This window comes from Vigna umbellata, chromosome 3 (assembly GCF_029865625.1).
Source record: "Vigna umbellata cultivar VRB3 chromosome 3, Vumbellata_1.0, whole genome shotgun sequence".
NCBI lineage: Eukaryota > Viridiplantae > Streptophyta > Magnoliopsida > Fabales > Fabaceae > Vigna > Vigna umbellata.
The window spans coordinates 47,152,335-47,173,392 of record NC_142167.1 but is presented as its reverse complement, the minus strand read 5'-3'; the positions used below and the strand labels follow the sequence as shown (position 1 = coordinate 47,173,392).

Here is a 21,058-nt window from a genome sequence, read left to right as displayed (position 1 = left end):
TGGATGGTCATCCTCTTTACATTGTCACGGGTAGAATTGATTATCACTTGTGGTAATTGATTATCTCGGTATAATTTTGTTGGAAACTTCACTTTTGAATGAAGATTGGATTAGGGACAAGTGTATGAGCCGTAGAACGTGATGTGGAGCAGGGAATGAAAATAGTTACTATGTTTAGGATCTGGTTTGACTTTCAATTGAGGATGAAGCATTGGTGACTTTGGGTTGTACCTAAACGTGTGGTTGATGAGCATAAGAGTTGAGGATGGATCTACTTGTTGTACCTAATAAATCTTGAGACTATCTGTTGTGCGATACGAGATAACGACTCTCTTTGGCCTTGTGTGCGAAAAGGGAGTGAAATTCGAGTGTTGAACCTTCCTTGTGTGGGGGGAATGGTGTTTTGCCTAGTCCTTATGTGATAGGTCCTTTAGCTACGAAGGCGGGACAACTCGAGTGGATCTGTATGGGGAAGCTACAGGTGACTTGTATGGGAAAGCTACATGTGTGGTGAGATAAGGTACAAGAGTGTGACTAATTCGTTCGTGATGGAGGTCATGGAGTGGAGATGCTTATGGTGATGATCATGATGGGGATATTCATGATAGAGGTACAAGTAGTGATGATCATGATAACGATGATGCTCCAAAGGATGTTACGTTGTTAGTGATTGGGTTATGATTGTGGTGTAGTTAGCGTAGGTGTTGATGAATGGATAAACCATTGGTCTATGTTTGAGATGTACGTGATGACATTGAGGATCGAGGATTGAAGATTGAGGATCAAGGATCGAAGATCGAGGATCGAGTATCAAAGATCGATGATCGAAGATCGAGGCTCAGGGATCGAGTAATTAAAGATAGTTTATTTGTTTGTGTTTAGAGGATTAGGAATCTTATGGATAATACTTTTATGTATGGAGTAGTTTGATTATGGTAAATATAATCAATATGTATGTATTATGTTGCTATGGTTTGTTGATCGGTACCTTACTCTATACTATTTTGTGTTTGTGTGTTTGTGAATGAAATTAGCAGCAATGATTGTATAATGTGTTATACATGAACAAATAATGTTACAGATGTTTTAGAGGCATGATAGATATGAGAGATGATGGGAGACAAACTTGAGTTTTTCTTTTAAAGTTATTGTGTTTGGATTTCTGAAACAATGTAACTAGAGTTATTTTAATTATTTTTTAATAATGTAATTTGATAAGGATTTTGGAACTATGACGTTTTGAATTAATTATATACGTTTTGAAATATTGTGGTTTTAAAATTATGATTTTTGTAAAAGTCACGATACCCTGATTTTTGGAGCGTTACAAATTGTGTTGCACTGATGAAAGGGAATTTTATCTTTGTAGGCGATACCTCCAAGCTTACCATCACAGACCTATCCTTTAAATCCTTTAAGCACCTCTCAAGATGAACTTCTTCGGCAGCAACAAAAACATGTTCTTCCCTAGTAGACATTATAACCTGAACAAATGAATTTGCTCGATTTAGAAGCCTGAAGCCCTTGAGCAACGAAACGTATTAGCAGGGTCAAACACCTCAATCACAACTCCCAAAGTTGAGGCTATTAGGATTGTCATACTAAAATAAAGACAACAATTTTTTTTGAAGATCTCACATTGATTTGAGATATGGTCAAATTATAGTACACAAATTAGTACAATCTTAACTTTACAACTAATTTTTTAAGGTTGAATTTAACTAAAAGTTCGCTTTCTAAGATAGTATAAGAGTTTATTCTAGTTGGCTTGTTGGGCTTTATCGTGCCACCTGTCATCGGATCACTGTCAAACCACCTACAAATATCTAGTTTCAAGTTTGAAGTATCCAATCCTTAGTGTGAGGAAGTGTATTGAAAATTTCACTTCTGCTAACGATATGATCAAATTATTATATTTAAGCAGATGTAACTTAACCTTACAAGTTGGTTTTATAAGATTTAGTTAGACTTAAATTTCACTTTTTCAATAATTCTTGGACGAAGAAAGAGTACCACTCTTCAATATATGCTTTCCAAGACCTCCAATGGCAACAATATCCCAACCTTGGCAGATGTCACCACTTTCTAGCATTTTTCTAGCTCACAAATCAAAGTCAACCACTCAATTGAAACTCCACCATGTAATACAAGCTTTGACATACTACTAAAGTTCCACATTAACTAATAAATCATCACGTGGCATTTCCCGGTCCTTCTTCATTTTTGTATGTAAATCATCAAGTAAATGTCCCAAAAGCTCATATTGAAAATGTGATTTATCACCAACTACAAATACTTGCACTGAATTGCCAACTTCAATCCAACTACAACCTGGCTGCTTCTTTAATCCCTTGTCCTTCATTTTCGTTCTGACATTGGCAGCTTCTTTCCATTTCCCTGCTGAAGCATACATATTTGAAAGTAATGAATAGGTGCCAGCATTCTGTGGATCAATTTTCAAAATTTTTTCTGCTACAAGCTTCCCAATATCAGCATTTCCATGTACATTACATCCAGCAAGGAGCGCTCCCCAAACAGTCAATGAAGCCTCCTCCCCAAGCCCCTCAATGATATTGAAAGCTTCTTTCAGCCTACCTGCCCGACCACAAAGATCAATCAAACATGCATAGTGATTTTCTCTAAGTTGTATGGATCTGTTTTTCAGGATTTCATCAAAGTATTTAAGTCCTTCCTCAACTAAACCAGTGTGACTACAAGCAGTGAGAAGTCCAACAAAGGTGACATCATTGGCAGGGACACCTAATTCTTGCATTTCCTTAAACAAATTAATTGCCTCCTTGCCATACCCATGATGTGCATAGGCAGCAATCATACCATTCCAAGATATCAAGTCCCTTTGCCTCAATAGCCCATCGTCAAACATCTTCCTAGCCATACGCAACTCACCACATTTTGAGTACATATTTATCAGCGCTGATACAACACATGTGCTATCCTGAAAATTTGTTTTACTTATCATTTGATGAATTTGTTGTCCCTCAGTAAGACCAGCTAAATCACTACAAGCTCCTAAAACGGTCACAAAAGTTCCAGTGTTGGGTTTTAACCCATCAGCAGCCAGCATTTTGCTAAATGCCTTCAATGCTTCTTCACTTAACCCATGTTGCACATACCCAGTCATCATTGCGGTCCAAGTAACGACATTCTTCACAGGCATTTCACAAAACAGCTTCTCTGCTCGATTTAACTCCCCATTCTGAATGAAACCCGTGATCATGGTATTCCAAGAAGGCATATTCCTCTCAGGCATTCTCTGAAACAAATCCAGAGCCTCATCCAACCTCCCATTTTGCGCATAGCCTGTGATCATCGCATTCCAAGAAACCACATTCCTATCAGGCATCCGATCAAAGAGTGCTCGAGCATCCTCAACCCTCCCATTTTTTGAGAAACCCGCAACCATGGTAGTCCATGAAACCACATCCCTTTCCTTCATCTGATCAAAAAGCCTCTGTGCATCATCAACTCTCCCACATTGCACCAAAGTCGTAATGAGTGTATTCCAAGAAACCACATTCCTCTCCGGCATTCTCCTGAACAAGTCCAAAGCCTGTTGGGTGAGGCCATTCCTTGCATACCCATCAATCATTGTGTTCCAAGACACAACATTCCTCACCGGCATCTCATAAAACAACCTCTCAGCTTCCTTAATTTGGTTATGCCTGATGTACCCATTAACCATGGCTGTCCAAGTGACCACATTCTTTTTGGCATCCAGTCTATCAAACAGCTTCCTGGCTTCCCTGATCATGCCACACTTCAAGTACCCACTTATCATTGTGGTCCACAGACCACTGTCCTTTTCAGGAATTTCATCGAACACTTTGCGTGCATTGTTGATTTTGCCATTTTGGCAGAGTTTAGAGATTAGGAGATTGCAGCGCTTTATTTCCGAGTGGATAGCAACCGTGGATATTAACCTAATAACATTGCTGCTTGGTGATTTGGGATGGGGCAACAAAGTGAATGGTAAATGATACAACTCCTTCTTCATTTTTCAATGATAACTTAGATTATTGTAACAAACGATGTTTTTATCTATTTAACCATTAATAACACCTTCAATTTCTGGAAACATGTTAACAAAAATCGGTTGACCAAACTATCCTAGCCAAAGAGGAGCATTGATTTGGGCTTCGATTGCAGAGGGGATAGAGAAAGACAACTTGGTGATTATGGTGTTTCATGAAAACAAGAATTGGATTGTTTTGGAGATTATTTTCCAATTCTTCAGTAGTTGCTACCAACATTTTCTTGAAAATAAATTTTACTGGGAACTTTCTCTTCTGCTTTTTATATCCATTCTTAGCCTTTTAAGAAAATCTAATATGAGACCGTACGCAAGATTTTTTTGTTTTTTAAGTAATATAATTATTATGTATAAATTTAAGATATGTATATTTAACATTATGATTATATACCTATAACTATGATATATATATATATATATATATATATATATATATATATATATAAAGAATACAATTTTTCTTGTCTTTTTTTACTTTTTAAATTTTACTCTCTTAATTATTGCTGTTTAAATTTAAATAATTATTTGTAGTGAAAAAATATTTTTTTAATTTTATTATTTTAGAAATATTGAATTTAAATAATTATTCATATAAAAATATTTACTCTTTTATATTTTAGTATTTATTTTTTAAAATTTAAATCATTATTCATAATAAAAAATTATTTACACATTATTACTTATAATATTTTTTATTTCAATAACTAAAATTTAGACAATAAGACGTGGCACAACAATTAAAATTTACTTAATATATAAACAGTTTTTAAAAAAAATAAAAATATCACAAACTCTAAGAGATCTTTAATTTGTATCAATTTTTAAAAAATTAGAAACTAATTAAGGAAATAAAAATTGAGAAACTATTTTGAGATTCTCTAAAAAACCGTATTTAAACATACAATTTGAAATAGAGGTGTCTAAATAGAATCTTTTAGATGTAAAACTATTATAAGGTATCAACTAAACATTCAAAACCTATAAATATATCTTCATACATTGATGCGAATAGATGGTCGTAAATCAATGTTACAAGTTTTCTCATCCCTGAAAAATGTTGTATTTTTCATCAAGAAAGATTTATGTTGCATTTTCTAAAATCCGACAAAATGTATAAATTTAAAACAAATTCGTACTTTGCATTTTTATTTATTTATTTCAGATTTCACAAAAAATTACATCTTAACTCAACCTCTACATTGTAGCTATGCATTTGAAATTAAAAACTACGCAATCATCCTCATTTCTGATCAATACTTGGAAGAGAACATTCCTTTGCAAGATTGTTTTGGAGGAACCTCTTCATTGCTTGTCGGTAATCACAAATCATGAGTATTTACTGACCCATTTGAACCACTAACTCTGGACGTATGTGAGCTCACGTTCTATTGGTTACACCAATTGGTAGGGCCATCAGCTCTGCAAAACCTGGGGTTTCCCCGGATCAGTTCACGGGATATAGAAAAATTTAAGCTTCAAACTAAACATGAGAAGTTTAATACGTTTCCCAGATTAGCATATTTTTTTTCTGGTCTGTACTCTAGGCAATTTAGAATCAATTGATTTCTCTGGCTTAAAGTAGCATTACTCTGGGCCAGAACAACAATAAAAACAGATAAGAATCTCTACTCATCACCAATTGGACTAAACTCAACTCATCCATGTCTTTCTTCATTCACTACTTTCATCAACAGAATCGCCTGAATCAACCGGCTCTAATGAAACAACTACTCACTCTGGATCTGCTACTGGAAGATATGAATATAGGCATAGGTAAAGGTATGGTCAAAGGCAATCGCAGTGGTTGTTTCACCCAGAGCCGGAGTAGATTCAATCATAGCAGAACCTGATATACATCTTAAGATTAGAAAATGAATCTCTCCAAGCTGAACTTTGATCTTAAAGAGACTCCGACGAGCTTGAAGTCTTATTCATATTACAACCTACAAATTTCATGCTCTAATATCAGTCACAAGATCCATAGCACTTCACACAATATTAGTATATCAAATCAAATATAACATGAGATCAACCAAAAACAAATTATTACACTGAATCTGTAGAAGAACACATGCACACACTCCTAACTTGAAACCCATACTACCAAGTAGCAAACCCATTTCAGTAAACAAGACCCAAAACTGAATCATTTTATAATTTTCTCCTATATTGTTGCCACCTTGAGCTTCGAAACTTATTTTCTCAAGGGTTAAAATTTTATTACTCTTAACTTTAGTTCAACATGTTCACTGATCTGAATCATCAAACAGAGTTACTATTTCCTTAAATCTTTGACTCAAGCATAATGATGCTTGCCGGCTAGCTATATGAAAAGCTTTTTATCGTTGAAGAGCTTATTCATAAGGTTGATAGCAAAACTTAAAGAAATAAAATACTAAACACAATATATAAAATAAATTTGGATTCTAGACGAGAAAATAACATCAAAAAGCCATGTAAGCACCAGTTTGAACTCTACAAAGATTTTGTATAAGCACTTAATATTGATATAAAAGAAGGAGAAGAAAACTAGTAAAAACAAACAATTCTGATAGCATTTCATCCAAATAATCAAACAATTATTCAACATACCCGAGAACCCACTAAGGTTCTCTTCACTGATCAGTCACAATATAATATAACTAACTGCAACTGACACAAATGATGCTTTGTACTGCAGCTTTTAAAGATTAAGATAAATCAAACCCGAAGTAGATAGAGTTCATCAGAATTGTGTAAAATACAAGAAGATGCCACACCTTTTTACATGTCAGGAGTCTCACATCCTAGCTCAATTCCTGGAATGCGACTTACAATATGTTGGACAACTGGTTTAAAATGAAATCTGACATTACAAAAGGTATTATTGCAATGTAACCAAAGCAAATAGACTAATATTATTACAAAAGCTATCTTGTATTCATACGGTACTATATCAATCAATATATGAAATGAAAGACAATAATCCGAACTAAAAGTTTTAACTTTAAATGGATGATCATCCTCTTTAAATTGTCACGGGGTATTAAAGAAGAAGAAAATAAAAAATTCCAAAGATGCATACTTGCAAATCAGTTGATCTCAATGAAAACAGCCATATGCGGAATCAGATGCAACAGAATCAATGTCCCAACAAGCTTGGGTCCCCTATATACTCCGCAATTTGTTCAAGCTTCACATCTAGCAGCTCATGGGTATCAGCATCCCTAACAATGGCCATTTCCCGGTCCAAATCCCTCTCCACCAGACTCCCAAATACACCCTTGTATTTACCAGCCAACACAAGCACAGGTCCCCCTCGTTTCGGAATTGCCGTCTCCAGAAAATCTTGGGACACCCCTTGAACAATCTCCCTGCTTTCATCCATAGATACATCACAAGTGGTAGGTCCAACGACATCCAAAATCTCCCCCTTCTTCAAATACAACCGCCCTCCTTTCAAATCCCTGCTAATCACCCTCACCCGAATGTGACTAGTAAGCCAAGAAACCTTCCTCTGATCCACCACTCTCCTCTCTTCTCTCCTACCACCATCCACTCTCTTCTCCTCAACCACATCCCTACGACCCACCCCTTTCCTCTCCTCTCTCTGACTAACATCCACTCTATTCTCCACCTCATCCCTGTCGCGCTTCCTTTTTGGCCCTCTATCCTCACGCTGAATCTTCGACTCCTTCAATTTCCTCAAATACCTCTCTTCATCCTTAGAACCCAATTCAGCAACATCCCCCACCTTCACTTTCACCTTCTCTTCACTTCTGGATAGCTCCAAAACAAGATAATCATCACCAATACTAGACACAACAGTACCCTTTCTCCCAGCATCTCTTCCCCCAACAATCCTAACAACTTTCTCCTTCTTCTCATTCTTCTTTTTGTCTTTCTTGTCCTTGTCATTGCTACTCCTAACCAGCGCAGCAGGAGCATCACCAACAAAACCCAATCCTTCCTTGGCAGTTCTCCGCTTGATCTCCCTAACCTTCACGTCGTCCTTCGCGTTCTTTCCAATCCCCATCCCTTCCTTCCACCCGTACCCGGCCAGCAGCGCGGCGCCAAAACCCTCGACTGGAACATCCTTGAATTCGTCGAACCCCTGATCCTCCGGTAGCCTCTCCATGTCGTCCTTCAGCTTCTGCAGCATCGTGCCCTCCACCGGAACGCGGCGCGGCGGCGGCGGAAGTGCGGTGCCGTTGTTTTGCTCAGTCTTTTTGTCGGTGCGGAGGTTGAGGCCATAGGAGACGTCGGAGTCGGGTTGGCCGTCGACGGCGTGGACTTCGAATGTAAGGGGTTCGGATTCAGGGTCGGCGGTGGGGAGGTGGAGGTTCTTCATCTTCTTAAAGGGTTTCCATTCGTTTTGGACTGGCGGAATTAGGATTTTGGGGGCGATGGAGGGACCGGGTTTGGAAGGATCGAATTCGGTGATGAGGTGTTTGGATCCGTCAGCGTCATTTTGGGCGGTGGAAGTGTCGTCGAAGGTATTGACGGGTTTGGGCTTCGATTGGGATTTCGATGAGGGGACGGAAAACGATAGCTTCATTGTTCACTTCTTCTTTCACGAATCTGATTGAATCGAGAAGAAGAAGATGGTGATAGACCTGCACTAATTAGGGTTCTTCCAAGGTCAATTGTAGCAGTGAAGATACGTGAAAAATTTACCGATTAGAAATAAGGGAATACTCTTTATTTGATAAATAATATTTTTGAATATATATTTTTGTTAAAATAATTGTTATGTTATTTTTTTATTTTACCTTTACGGTTTTAAGAATAAAAGAATCTTTTATTTTTTATTTATTAAATGTAAAAATTAAAATATGAGTGTAGAAAGATAAAACATGTAAAATTATTAATTATATGAATCTTTTAAATAACTTAATAGTTATCAATTTAAATTTTGTTGAAAAAAATAGAAGATATAATTTTAGTTCGTCTAGAGATTAAAATATATCATGATTAGATATTTTCAAAAGATATATTAAGATATCTTTATATATTATTATATATAATTAAATATTATTATTAGATAATAATAATAAAATATAATATATTATTTAAAAACTTATCAGAATTAATTAAATTAAAACTAAATTTATTTTATCTTATTTATATTTTTTATTTTAGTTAATTGTAATTATTTTATGAGTTTTTATTATAAATAGAATATCCTATGTTTATATTCACTCAAAGAAAATTAATTTCGTACAAAAGTATAATTATACTGGATACTCTTATAGAAACATAAACTTTGAAGGTAAGAATAATTAATGTGTTTAACTTTCGAAAGTCAACTAAGGCTTAAATGGATTTCAAATGCCGATTAAACCTATATTAGATTTTAAAATTTGCTTAAACCCGGAAGATTTTCGAATTCTAGTTATATATTTTTTTGTTATTTTGTTTTTTTCTATATGTACGTGTTTCAAATTTCTTTTAGGTTTATTAATTTTTTTTGTTATATTTTGTTTTTTTTAAATTCTTTTTTATTATATTTAATTGTTTATATATTTCTTAAAATATTTAAATATTGTATTACTTTTTGTTGTTTATTTGATTTTTTAATATATTTTTTTTGTTTGTATATTTTGGTTGTCACAAACATAGAACACGAGGTACATTTACTTATTATGGTGAGAGTTCAACACAGGGTGAAAAATAACATCAACTCGTAGATGACGGACCCAAGAAACTGATCTTGATGTTCATAAAGAGCATGATGTTACTCAAGAATAGGAGCATGTTGTTCAGCAGAAGGATGTTACTTAATAACAAGAGGAAGTAGGTGGATTTCCAGGAGGTGCACATGCCTTATGGCAAGACTAGGTTAGTACAAAACATGAATTTTAATTGGTAATGAGTAGTTTCAATTATTTTCTATATATTTTGTTGTTGTGTAGGATGAAGGGGAAATCAACTTGATCTCTCATGAGAAAAATTAAATAAATTTAGACCATGTCATAAGACAATTTAATCTTTTGTGTTGAATTCTGGTCTAATGCCCTTAGTTGGTATGTCGTGCGACTACGCTGACAAAGGATTGATATTGGTGTTTGTTGACAAATAATATTTTGAAACAAATAATTTCCATATCTTGATGGGTGAGACGATTGTCACATTAGATGCTTGGAGCCGTTGGTTTTAAAGAAGCTCGGAATGTTATTATAGACTTTTAAGGTGTAGACTGTGTTAGGGTTGGAGCTAAGATGACATAAGCACATAGTCATAGAGTTTGGTTGAGTTGGTTAAAGGATGTCTATAATGAGTGTTGTGAGCTGCAACACTAGGAGTGTGTGACATTAGCATACTTATTGCATCTAATTGGATGCACTATTTTCACAAATAAGATTGACACCCTCATATGTGTATCATACTTGATGATGTTCAGAGACTTGCACGCATGTGATGGATATGCTTGGGTCGTTGTTGCAATTGTCCATATGTGCAAGTAGCTTAGGATGGCAACTTTACAGAGATGAAGCAAAATGGTTGAATATTCAACTCTTTTACAGGTATATATATTTCTCTTGCATTTTGATTTCATATATTTTTCCAATTTATACAAAACTTTAAGTAACTTTTCATAGAGTTGTATTTATGAGCATTTCCCTAGGATGGGAAGGTGACATGTGCTAATGAAAACAATCCTCGTGTAGCACGCTGGATGACAAGGAGGTAGGCTTGGAATCTACTTGAGAACATGTCATATTTGAATGAACTAACTTATGATAAGATCATCTAGTTCCCCATACTAATCACATAGAAAGACTCGTCCATTTACAGTGATTTGTATAACTTTTGAGCGAGCCCATTCAAGTATTTGTTTTCTTCAAGTAGCTTATGACTTAATCAATTATTATTTTCACAAATCATATTTAGCTTAATTAGGCTTAGTTAAGTATTATTTGAATAATAATCACTTTGGATTAATAAGGATAATGAGTATTCTTTATCAAAGAGCTCCTTTATTAGTGATAAAAAATCACATAGTTGCTTACTTGAGAAAAACATTTTCTATTGACGAATATAATATTTGTATATTGTATTTTAGTTTATTACATGAACATAAACCATGTTCTCTATTAAGCTTTTGAAAATGAAAAAAAAAACTAAATAGAGTTTTGCACTATACAATATAGTCTCTCTCCTTGAATTGTTTTATATACTTCTGTTTTGGGTTGTTGAGGACCTTCAACTCTTTTAAATGTCGTTGCATCTATTAAATATACTTTATGCAGCATTAAATGTTATTTTCATTTTTACTTAACATCCAAATAGTTGAATTTAGACAATATGTCTTTCTTAAAATTTGTCTATAAAGTATATTGTCATACTAAGTAAATAATCTTTCCAAAATTAACAATGAAACAAGTATTACCATAATTAACTATTCTTCTACTAAGGTTCAAATAATAGAATTTGTATTTTTTAGACTTCTTAGGACAGTCAGTGAAGAAAATCTTCTTATCATGTACATTATAGACTTTTACTTCTATACATGGAACAAAAAAGGACTAAGATTGACATTTTTTAATTCAACAACTTTAACATATGAAACTTCTCAATTATGTATGTTAGTGCAGATACATAAGTGTATTAATCAGATTAACTTGTTTAGTTCCCATCAATATCAAATTGAGAATGTTAGGTAGGCCAACATGTGCTTCTGATGAATGTTTCACTATAGAGCTTTTCACACACACATTGACTCTTACACTTCTTAAACATACGTTGAACATGAGGAAGGAAAGTGACCTGACACCTATTCTTGACCAAATACTTTCTATATACTATCATCCTAAAGTAGCATTCTCTTCGGCTCTCAGGCTCAGAGATGACAACTTGGAATCAGAATACAACCAACAACACACATGATTCAAATAATCAAATAAAGTTGTCTCCATCCCCAGTTTCACCAATTAAATGAACCTGAACCTGATCAAGAGTTGAAGATTAGGAAATGAATCAGGAAGCTGGAGTTTGAGTTCCCTCCTGTGGATTGAAGAGACTCCCACCAGCTTGAAGTCTCGTACAAATTAGATTCAAAAGACACCCTTCAAAATACATGCTTTAATATCAGTGTTGCATCCACATGTCCATGGCAACATTTGGCACTGGCAAGTGGCAAACTCAATTCAGTAAACAAAATACACAATGCAATACAAAACAATATTACACCATTCCTCACTACCACAATGCACCCGGGTTTACCAAATCATGCCAACCAATCTGATCCTTGATGGAACTAGCAAGATCGGAGTAGGATCCGTACTTTCAACTCAACATACAAGTAATGGGATAAGTATATTAATCAAACAAAAAAGTAGCAAAACATATTCACTCAACAAATAAATACATCATTAATATCTATTCCTGTGCTATCTGATACTTAACATTTTAGACACATCAAATGTACAAGACTAAAGCTGAAACTAGAAAGGAGCAAATAATATTCACCAGACCGAGAAATAACCATAAAGCAGAACAATAACAAGATAGGCTACACGCATCTTATCTCTTGATACATAGGCTAGAATGAATTTGCGCTTTCTTCCCTCTCTAACCTGCAGAAGTGGTTTAAAACTATCATAAAAGATAGATATGCTTGACTGCTGAAAGCTTCTGAATTGTGAAGGATACTGAAATAAAGTTTTCAGGGAAATTGGAACACTACACCACAAAAGCTTAATAAAACTTACATGTTTCACAAAAATTATGCATTGTTTGCTATTTGATCACCTCACTCCTTTAATACTTGTGAACCATGGAAATATAATTTTGTCAATGAACTTAATACTCATTGTCTGAATAGTCTTCATAAAGCAATCAACTATGACAGTATAGTTTTGACATTTGATACTTTTGAACCATGGCAATTTAGAAAGAAATCACCGCAAGAAAAACAAAATAATAATGACGAAAAGGTGGAGATGAAAAGAATGTAAAGTGGTCAATTTGTGCCTTCAAAGGCTTAGGAATTGATTGTCAGATGAGTGAAACAGATGCATGGTAAATGAATATAACACCACAGCCAGTATATTGCTACCGATCTGAAGTCAAATTCCATTTTCCAGAACATAAGAAAAGCCAAATCATACATACATTGAAATGGAACATTATATTTTACTCAAAATATAAAATCATCATGAATTTGATTGTATTCTATGTAACAAAATTTTGGTGAAGCTACAAATAAATAAACTCACAATGAAAAATTGTTCCTAACGGTACAGTACATGAAGTATGAGTTACACATATTCCACAACTAGATGTTCTCGTAACAGCTAAGGAGACAACTGTAACGAGATGCCTCAGACTTTACGAGCCAGTGTCCTCTGCTTGGTTCCATGCTGCACAACCTTTTCCTCCACAGGAAGGCCCTTGCGACGCCTGACAGCATCAATTAACTTTCTTGCGGTGTTTGGAAGAACACTAGAACCATCTCCAAACTCTTCAATTTCCTCTTCTGTTTTAGGTACAAAGAAAGGATCCTCAGAAAGTGCTTCCCAGTGGCTAAGGACAAGAAGTGCACTTGCAGCACCAGAAGTCCACCTTCTAAGCTCATCCGCAAAACCAAAGCTCTCAGAAACAGGAACATATGCATGGACAGTGAAGAAAGGGGAACCTTCTTGCATCTCTTCCTTCAAAATTCGGGCCCTTCTCCGGGAAAGTACAGCATACATAGGACCCAAATATTCAGTAGGTGTATTCAATTCACAGAAGTACATTGCTTCTACAAGCCGTGGCTTATTCTGAAGCACAGCTGCTCTACATGCATCTTTGACAGTTGCTATTACCTGCCCTGCAAAGATGCCATACTGCTCAGATTGCTGGGGCGTTTCAGATTCATCACCATGCCCTGAAAATGGAGATATGCGAGCCTCAACAACAAATGCCAAACCCCACATAGGTTCCTCGCACAAGGGTCCGGCTGAAGTGGCCAGCTGGAACCCAGATATTACACTACTCTCAAGATGTTCAGCGTCCATGTACAGAGCTTGGTTTGCAGTTGAAGGCCTCTCGGCAACAGAGTCACTGGTACTATAATCGGCCACAAAACCCAACCTCTCTGATACATGAGAACAACCACGTATTAAGACAGAGTTATCGGTACTCTCTGCTTTGTTATCAGGAGTGAATAGTAGGTTAGGACCAATCTGCCTTGGTCCAAGTGCCCATATCCTCCTCAAAACCTTTAGCCACTTCAGTTTACATTTCTCTGCATGGTCCTTGTCATCTTCATTCCTGCTCAAAATATCACCCTCCACTGCATCCAATATGCGTTTTTTTAGCACTTCAACTGGGTTTTCATTTTCAAGAATACTTGGTCTCTGGGTTTCCAAACTTTTTAATGTATGCCCAGAGTTTACTCCAATGATATCTGCAAGTAAATCAGAGCTTTCATCGAGCACCTTTGTCAGAGAAGGTAGAAGTTTCATCACCTGCACCCGAACAACACATCTTCCATTGGGTGTTGTTTTTTCAACATAATCTGATCTCCTGCTAAGAACTTTCAAATTTTCCATCACGTTCAATACCTCTCCCTCGATGGTTTCTTTGTAGGACACAAGAGGTGGAGAAACCTCCAAGCTTACCTTGGCAAACCTATCCTTCAAATCCTTTACGCACCTCTCAAGATGAACTTCTCCAGCAGCAGCAAGAACATGCTCTCCCCTAGAAGACACTGTGACCTCAACAAACGGATCTGCTCGATTGAGAAGCCTCAAGCCCCTGAGCAACGCACCCACATCAGCAGGGTCGGACGGCTCAATCGCTACTCTCAAAGTCGGGGCAACTTGGAATGCCATACTCGAAAAAGGCCAACAATTCCTAGTGGAAGAAAGAGTAGCACTCTTCAATATATGCTGCCCAAGACCTCCAATGGCAACAATATTTCCTGCCTTGGCAGATGTCACAACTTTCAACCCTTGACCCATCATCAAATACAACGATTTCAACTCAGCCTCCTGTATATGCTTCTGCATCGATTCTCCTTTCAACGGATCATACAATGGAGAAAGCACAAAAACTCTCTGCCCCGCATACAAAACCCCACTAAAAATCCTAGCAAAAGCCAGAAAACACTCATCGGAATCACCCTCCCCTTCGTCACCATAGCCATTTCCAACCTCCCCCCTCTGTCCGGGCACCATCTTAACCGGCAAAGCAAACATCTTCGACACGAAAGCCACACAAGGAACCTCATCCCCACAGTCACACCCTTCCACTGCCTTCCTCACCATCTCCGCCTCCTCCACCACGCGCTCCTCCACCACATCCCCAACAACCTCCCTTTTCGGAATCAACCTCGATATCCGAAACGCCTGTGCCGCAACCGGGTCCGGCAGACACCTAACCACCATCGACAAAACCGCGTCCGACAGCGGAAGCCACCGGCTCATAACAGCCTGCAGCACGACCTTCACATCCTTATTCTGCAGCTCGCGCGGTGGCACCGACAAACTAAACGATCTAATAACCTTCTCCACCAGCCCCTTGTCCCCTTCCAACGCCCCCTGATAAACCTGCCACAAGGGTTCCAACACAAACTGAACAAACATAGGTTTCTTATTAGCACCAGCACCTTTCTTCCCCACAATCATCTTCGTCTTAGGGTTAAAATACCTAGGTCCCCACAACGCTCTCAACAACGCATTCACACTTGCACCAAGCTTGGACGCGTATATCTCCGCAAACTCACGAATCCCAAATCCCCAACCGTCTAAGGCGCAAGCGAATATAACATTCCCCTTCTGCGGCTGAAAAACGTCCTCGTTATCGTCGTAATCCTCCAGAGTCTCACCAGTGCTGCCGGTGGTTCCGGTGCCGGCGAGTAGAGAATCGACGTCCGAGAGGTATTTTTCTGATTTGTAAGCGCTGACTATTCCGTTGACCTCGTGCACGATTCGCAATAGGCGCGTGTAAGCTTCGGAGGGAGTGAGTTTGAGTTCGGTGATCAAGCGATCGAGCTTGTTGAGAACAAGGCATGGGGTGAGGCGCTCGATCCAGCACTGGCGGAGGACGGCGTGTGTCTGGATGTGGACGCCCTCCACGGCGTCGACCAGGAGGAGCGCACCGTCGCTGAGGCGAGCCGCCGTGGAGACCTCGCTGCAGAAGTCGATGTGACCAGGGGAGTCGATGAGGTTCACCGCGTTGCCGCGGTAGCGTAGGAGGATGGAGGAGCTCTTCATGGTGATGGCGCGCCGCTGCTCCTCGTCAAGGTAGTCCATGAAGCGGACGCGCCCGGCGAGCTTCGGGTGAACGACGCCGCCGCCCGCAGCCGCAATTAGGTGGTCGGCGAGGGTGGTCTTGCCATGGTCGACGTGGGCGAGGATGCAGATGTTGCGGATTCGATCGCGGTCGCAATTGCCATCGGAACTTCCCTCCTCCATTTTCGAATCTGAAGAAGCACTTCAAGAAAAAAAAAAAAAAACTGGTAAAAGGACGCAGAAGTTAGAGACAGCGGCTTCGGTATAACGCGCGTTTGCCGTAAAACGACGTCAATCCAAACATGCCGCCAATATCTGATAAACCCTAAAAAGCAATTTCAAGACAAAGAAGAAGGACTACATATCTTTATTCAAACATAAACTATTATATCTTCATACAACAGATTATCAAACTGGATTTTGTGCTTATTTTTTCGGTTATATAAATTAGATTTAATTATGGTTTTAATAATTTAAATTCGAAAATATTTTTATCTAAATTTGGGGACTTAAAATAGTTTTAAGTTAGGATAGGGAATCTCTTATATTTATAATTATACAAAATTAATAATTAATAATAATATTTGATTGTTGATTTTAATAGCACATTAAAGACAAGACTATGGCATAAATGTTCTATAATCAAAAAGTTGATTTTGAGAGAAAATATCTCATTTATTATGATTACAAATTATAATAAAAAACACAAAAATATTTTTATTCTAATTTTTTTACTCTAATATGGCATGCATGTCTTTCCTATATTGTTCAATGCCTTGTCCAAGGATAAAGATAACACTACAGGGACAACCAGAGTCCTTTTTATACTTATTTTTAATTATAAATCAAAACTTATTATAAATTATGAAATAGAATATAATTAAAATTATAATATTTTTAAGTAAAAGTAAGTAGCATAAAAATATCTGAAGTACTTCTATAAAAAAAAAACTAAATAAATAAATGATATAAAAATAATATTATATTAATTCAAATAATAAATTATTTTTTCAAGAAATTAAATAAAAAATAAAAAACAATTACTTCTAATTCAAAAAATAGTAATATTTTTTGTCAAATAAATAAAATTAATAAAAAATATATAAGAAAAATAATATATTAATTTAAATACTGACTATTTCTTTAAAAAGAAAGAAAAGAAATCCAATGTTTAGCAAATCAACCATAATCTATTCTATAATATTAAAGAAAAAAAATTATCAAATATTATATATATATATATATATATATATATATATATATATATATATATATATAATTTCTAGTCTTTTTTTTCTCTCTGTATCTATATATAATGATTGATTATGAGTAAAATTAGTAGATAGTTTTTCTGAACATAGTTTTCTCTATACCAAAAAATTACAATCAATTTTAATATACTTGAGCTTTTAATCAAATATTGAAGTAGATGTAATATGAGATGGCAATATAATTATTATTAATACATTAAAATATATATATAGAGAGAGAGAGTTATTTCGTAGAGATTATAAAAACTATACAAATACATTATTTAAGATGATTATGGTGAATTGTCTAAAAACTAATAGTAGTGAGAGTTTTAATTTTTTTTAAAAAATTATGAATTTCACAAATTATAATACATTTTAGATGATTGTGAGGTTAAATTTTTCACTTTCCTGCTTTCATTTCATTTTCTTCTTTCTTCTTTGTTTCTTTTAACATTTTCAGCTTTCTTTCTCATCTCTCCCTTTTAACGTTTTCAAATTTTTTTCTTATCTAATGACTTCATCAAACCTAAACGTAAGGAGCTTAGCATATGTATAAAGTAGCTCAGCCCCGCCGATCACAAAAGTGGTGAGTTGTTTAGGGTCAACATTGGACAAGACGAGGGAGTTGTGAACCTAAGAGGCGAGTATGAGATGGTTTTGCTCTATGCTGGAGATGTCGATGTTTCCTCAATGGTAGGAGGAGAGAAGGCTTTATGGATGATAGAGGTTATGAAGGGCATGTACTAGTACCAAAGGTCGAGGCAGTTGGTGAAGATGCATACTCAGGTACAATCAAATTTGAATGTTCCTGCTTGACGAAGAGGAAACAACCTTTATAACGAAAGAGGCCAACTTTTACTACAAGGTCATGCCTTTCAGTTTGAAGAACGCTAGGACAATGTACCAACGGTTGATGGGCAAGGTGTTCACTGACCTCATGGGAAATATAACGAAGGTCTACATGAGTGATATGGTAGTCAAATCTGCTACCGCAATCAACCATTTGACACACCACAAGCTGTCTTAGACAAGGTACGCCACCATAGCATGAGGCTAAACCCGAAAAATTGTTTCTTTGGTGTAGGAGACGACAAGTTTCTAAGTTTCACGAGGGATTGGGGCTAGCCTAGACAAATGCAAAGTTATTCTTAGCATGAGAAGCCTAGCTAATCTGAAAGAGGTCTAGAGTTTAAAAGACAAACTTGTCTCTCTAGCTTGCTTCTTACCATGCCTAACACAAAAAACGAAACCCCTTTTTAGGATCTTAAAAGGAGTTTAGACCTACAGTTGTCCTAATTATGATCTTTTCAACCTGACGACTACGCTACTACTTTTACAACTTCAACATTTGTGTTCGCATAAACTATCACATCAAGCATATTCTACAGAAACCCGAGCTAGCAGTGCGCATGACAACATGGTCATAGAGCTTTCCTAGTTTTGGCTAACCTACCAAAGTAGGGACCAATGAAATCATAATTCCTCGCAGATTTCCTAACTAAGCTCCAAACTAAAGGGAAACAACTTGTGTGGTGGTCCCTCAACATCGACGGTCTCTTTAACAATAAAGGTAGTGACATAAACATCATCTTGGAGGACCCGATGACTCTATCCTAAAATAGGTCATCTATTCTAACTTCAACGACTTCAACAATCAGGTTGAGTATGAAGCCTTTATTGCTGGATTACGACTTGCTCATGAGCTAGGAGTAAAAAATTTGCACTGCTACATCTGAAACACAAGAAAACACTAGAAAAGGGGGGGAGGGTGGTGAGGGGGTTGAATAGTGTTTTAAAAACTTTTTGCAAAATAATGTTTAATAACTTTTGTAGGGGTTAGACAGTCTGCAACAGATGTTAGACGCTTGTATGTTTAAAAGAGCGTTTAGAAAAATGTTTAAGGCAAAGCAATAACACATATTTTTATACTGATTTGTTCCAACCTGAGCTACGTCTAGTTCTCCCTTAAAACCTCCTAAGGGGTTCCACTAATCTTTAACAAAGATTACACGAGTTTCACTACTCTTGGTTTACAACGAGTATCAACTACTCCTGATTTCAACACTAGTCAACTCACTATATATAAAAGTAAAATCTCATCTTGGCTCCCTAGATAATCCAATATGCATGCCCTAAGTAGGTCTTTTAATGACTAATTGGTTGTTATCTTATATTGACCATTTGTCTAAACAAGATAAGCATAATTGAGTCTTTTGTGTGCTTATTGCATAACATTCTTATTAAGACTAGACTATCTTACAATATGGATTGGTCGTCTACCTACCACACAGTTCAATTGAACATTTAAGGATCCTTTTCGCTTGTCCACATGTGTCTATTCGATCCTTACAGGGTTGATTACCTGCAAAAGCAATGCTCAAGTTATGTGGAATTTAAGAAGATAATAAATGTTGCTCTAATTTAACTCTATAAACTACCTAGGTTGCCTTATTTATAGTGTTTCTTGTGGGCTTTTACCTTATCATGAGCCTGTATTTGGCCTAATTGTTGTTGGCCTAACTTACCCTTGTCCTAACCTTGGATTAATACCTTAATCTTGTTTAATTATCTTAGTAATTGCTTTGTTTTTTATGCATGGGAATTTATGATGATGCTGAGAGTTTGAGGCTTCGAATCCAAATATTGTCATGTGTACCATAATGAAAACATTCCTAATCTCGCACCTGTCTTGACCAAATAATCAAAGACTACTCAACTTAGTCGATCATATATATGTTCATAAAATTTGTTAAAATTTAGAAGTTAACATAAGATATCTGTAACACATAATAATAATAAAAAAGTATATCATGCAATCTCATTTTTGATATATAATTAGGTCATACTTTTCAAAAAAGTGACACTTTTCATCCACTGATCCACTATAACTAAAACAAAATTATGTTCTTCACAAAATGGAGACAGTAACAAAGTTCATAACCACATTATCTCATTTTCATTTCCATTATGACACTTCCAACGATAGCAACAAATCACTTTTTCTCCAATATTCCACCTTAGTTTTCTTATAAATGAAATATAGTTCTACAAAGTTATATCTCTCTTCAAATTAGCCTACAAAACACGATTCTTTAAATTTTGATACACCTTTTGTGTTTGGATGCAAAAAACAGGTTCAAACAGTTTATTCTAAAAATAAAGACTGTATATGATTGGAAGAAATTGTAAACACTTCTAGAAAAAAGAGAAACAGTTTTACAAACTAAATTAACTTATATAAACAAATTAAAATAAAAGTTTTAAAAACCATGTGAAAATTTCTTTCAAGTCAAATTGTACGTACAAAAAGTTTAGTTCACGTTAAAAAGTAAGAACATTTTCCTTTATTTTATTCTTTCTCTCCAATGTTTGAAGAACATGGTTGACATAAAAAGGAAGTAACACCTTTACTCTTTCTTTTCAACTCATTTGAAAAAGAAAAATGTGAACAGAGAGAAAAAGTGTATTCTGAGTACTAACGGGTGATGTATTTTGGATTCTTCTTCAAATGAAACTAAACTCACCTCTCGTCTGCACAAAATGAATAACGT

General features: G+C 36.0%; 2 protein-coding genes and 1 pseudogene across 7 annotated transcripts; all 3 read right to left on the bottom strand.

The window, feature by feature from the left end:
- Positions 1–1,842: 1,842 nt before the first annotated feature.
- On the bottom strand, positions 1,843–4,281 carry LOC148202740 (uncharacterized). The gene has a single exon (XM_088108839.1). It carries the CDS (start codon positions 4,013–4,015, stop codon positions 2,165–2,167), a length of 1,851 nt encoding a protein of 616 aa, XP_087964965.1. The 5' UTR covers positions 4,016–4,281; the 3' UTR covers positions 1,843–2,164.
- An 884-nt stretch (positions 4,282–5,165) lies between these two features.
- LOC124825626 (protein MOS2 pseudogene) lies at positions 5,166–8,720 on the bottom strand (annotated as a pseudogene). Of its 5 annotated transcripts, XR_015785261.1 has the most exons (4): positions 7,116–8,720; positions 6,811–6,896; positions 5,787–5,994; positions 5,166–5,479 (listed from the first exon to the last, which is right to left on the bottom strand). The product of XR_015785261.1 is annotated as a protein MOS2 pseudogene, transcript variant X4 (transcript). The 5 variants fall into 5 exon arrangements; XR_015785258.1 differs by having other exon boundaries at positions 5,166–5,994; XR_015785259.1 differs by having other exon boundaries at positions 5,166–5,994; positions 6,811–6,879.
- A 4,428-nt stretch (positions 8,721–13,148) lies between these two features.
- Positions 13,149–16,608, bottom strand: LOC148202739 (uncharacterized). The gene has a single exon (XM_088110687.1). The coding sequence runs from the start codon at positions 16,435–16,437 to the stop codon at positions 13,357–13,359; it is 3,081 nt and encodes a 1,026-aa protein (XP_087966813.1). The 5' UTR covers positions 16,438–16,608; the 3' UTR covers positions 13,149–13,356.
- Positions 16,609–21,058: the final 4,450 nt, after the last annotated feature.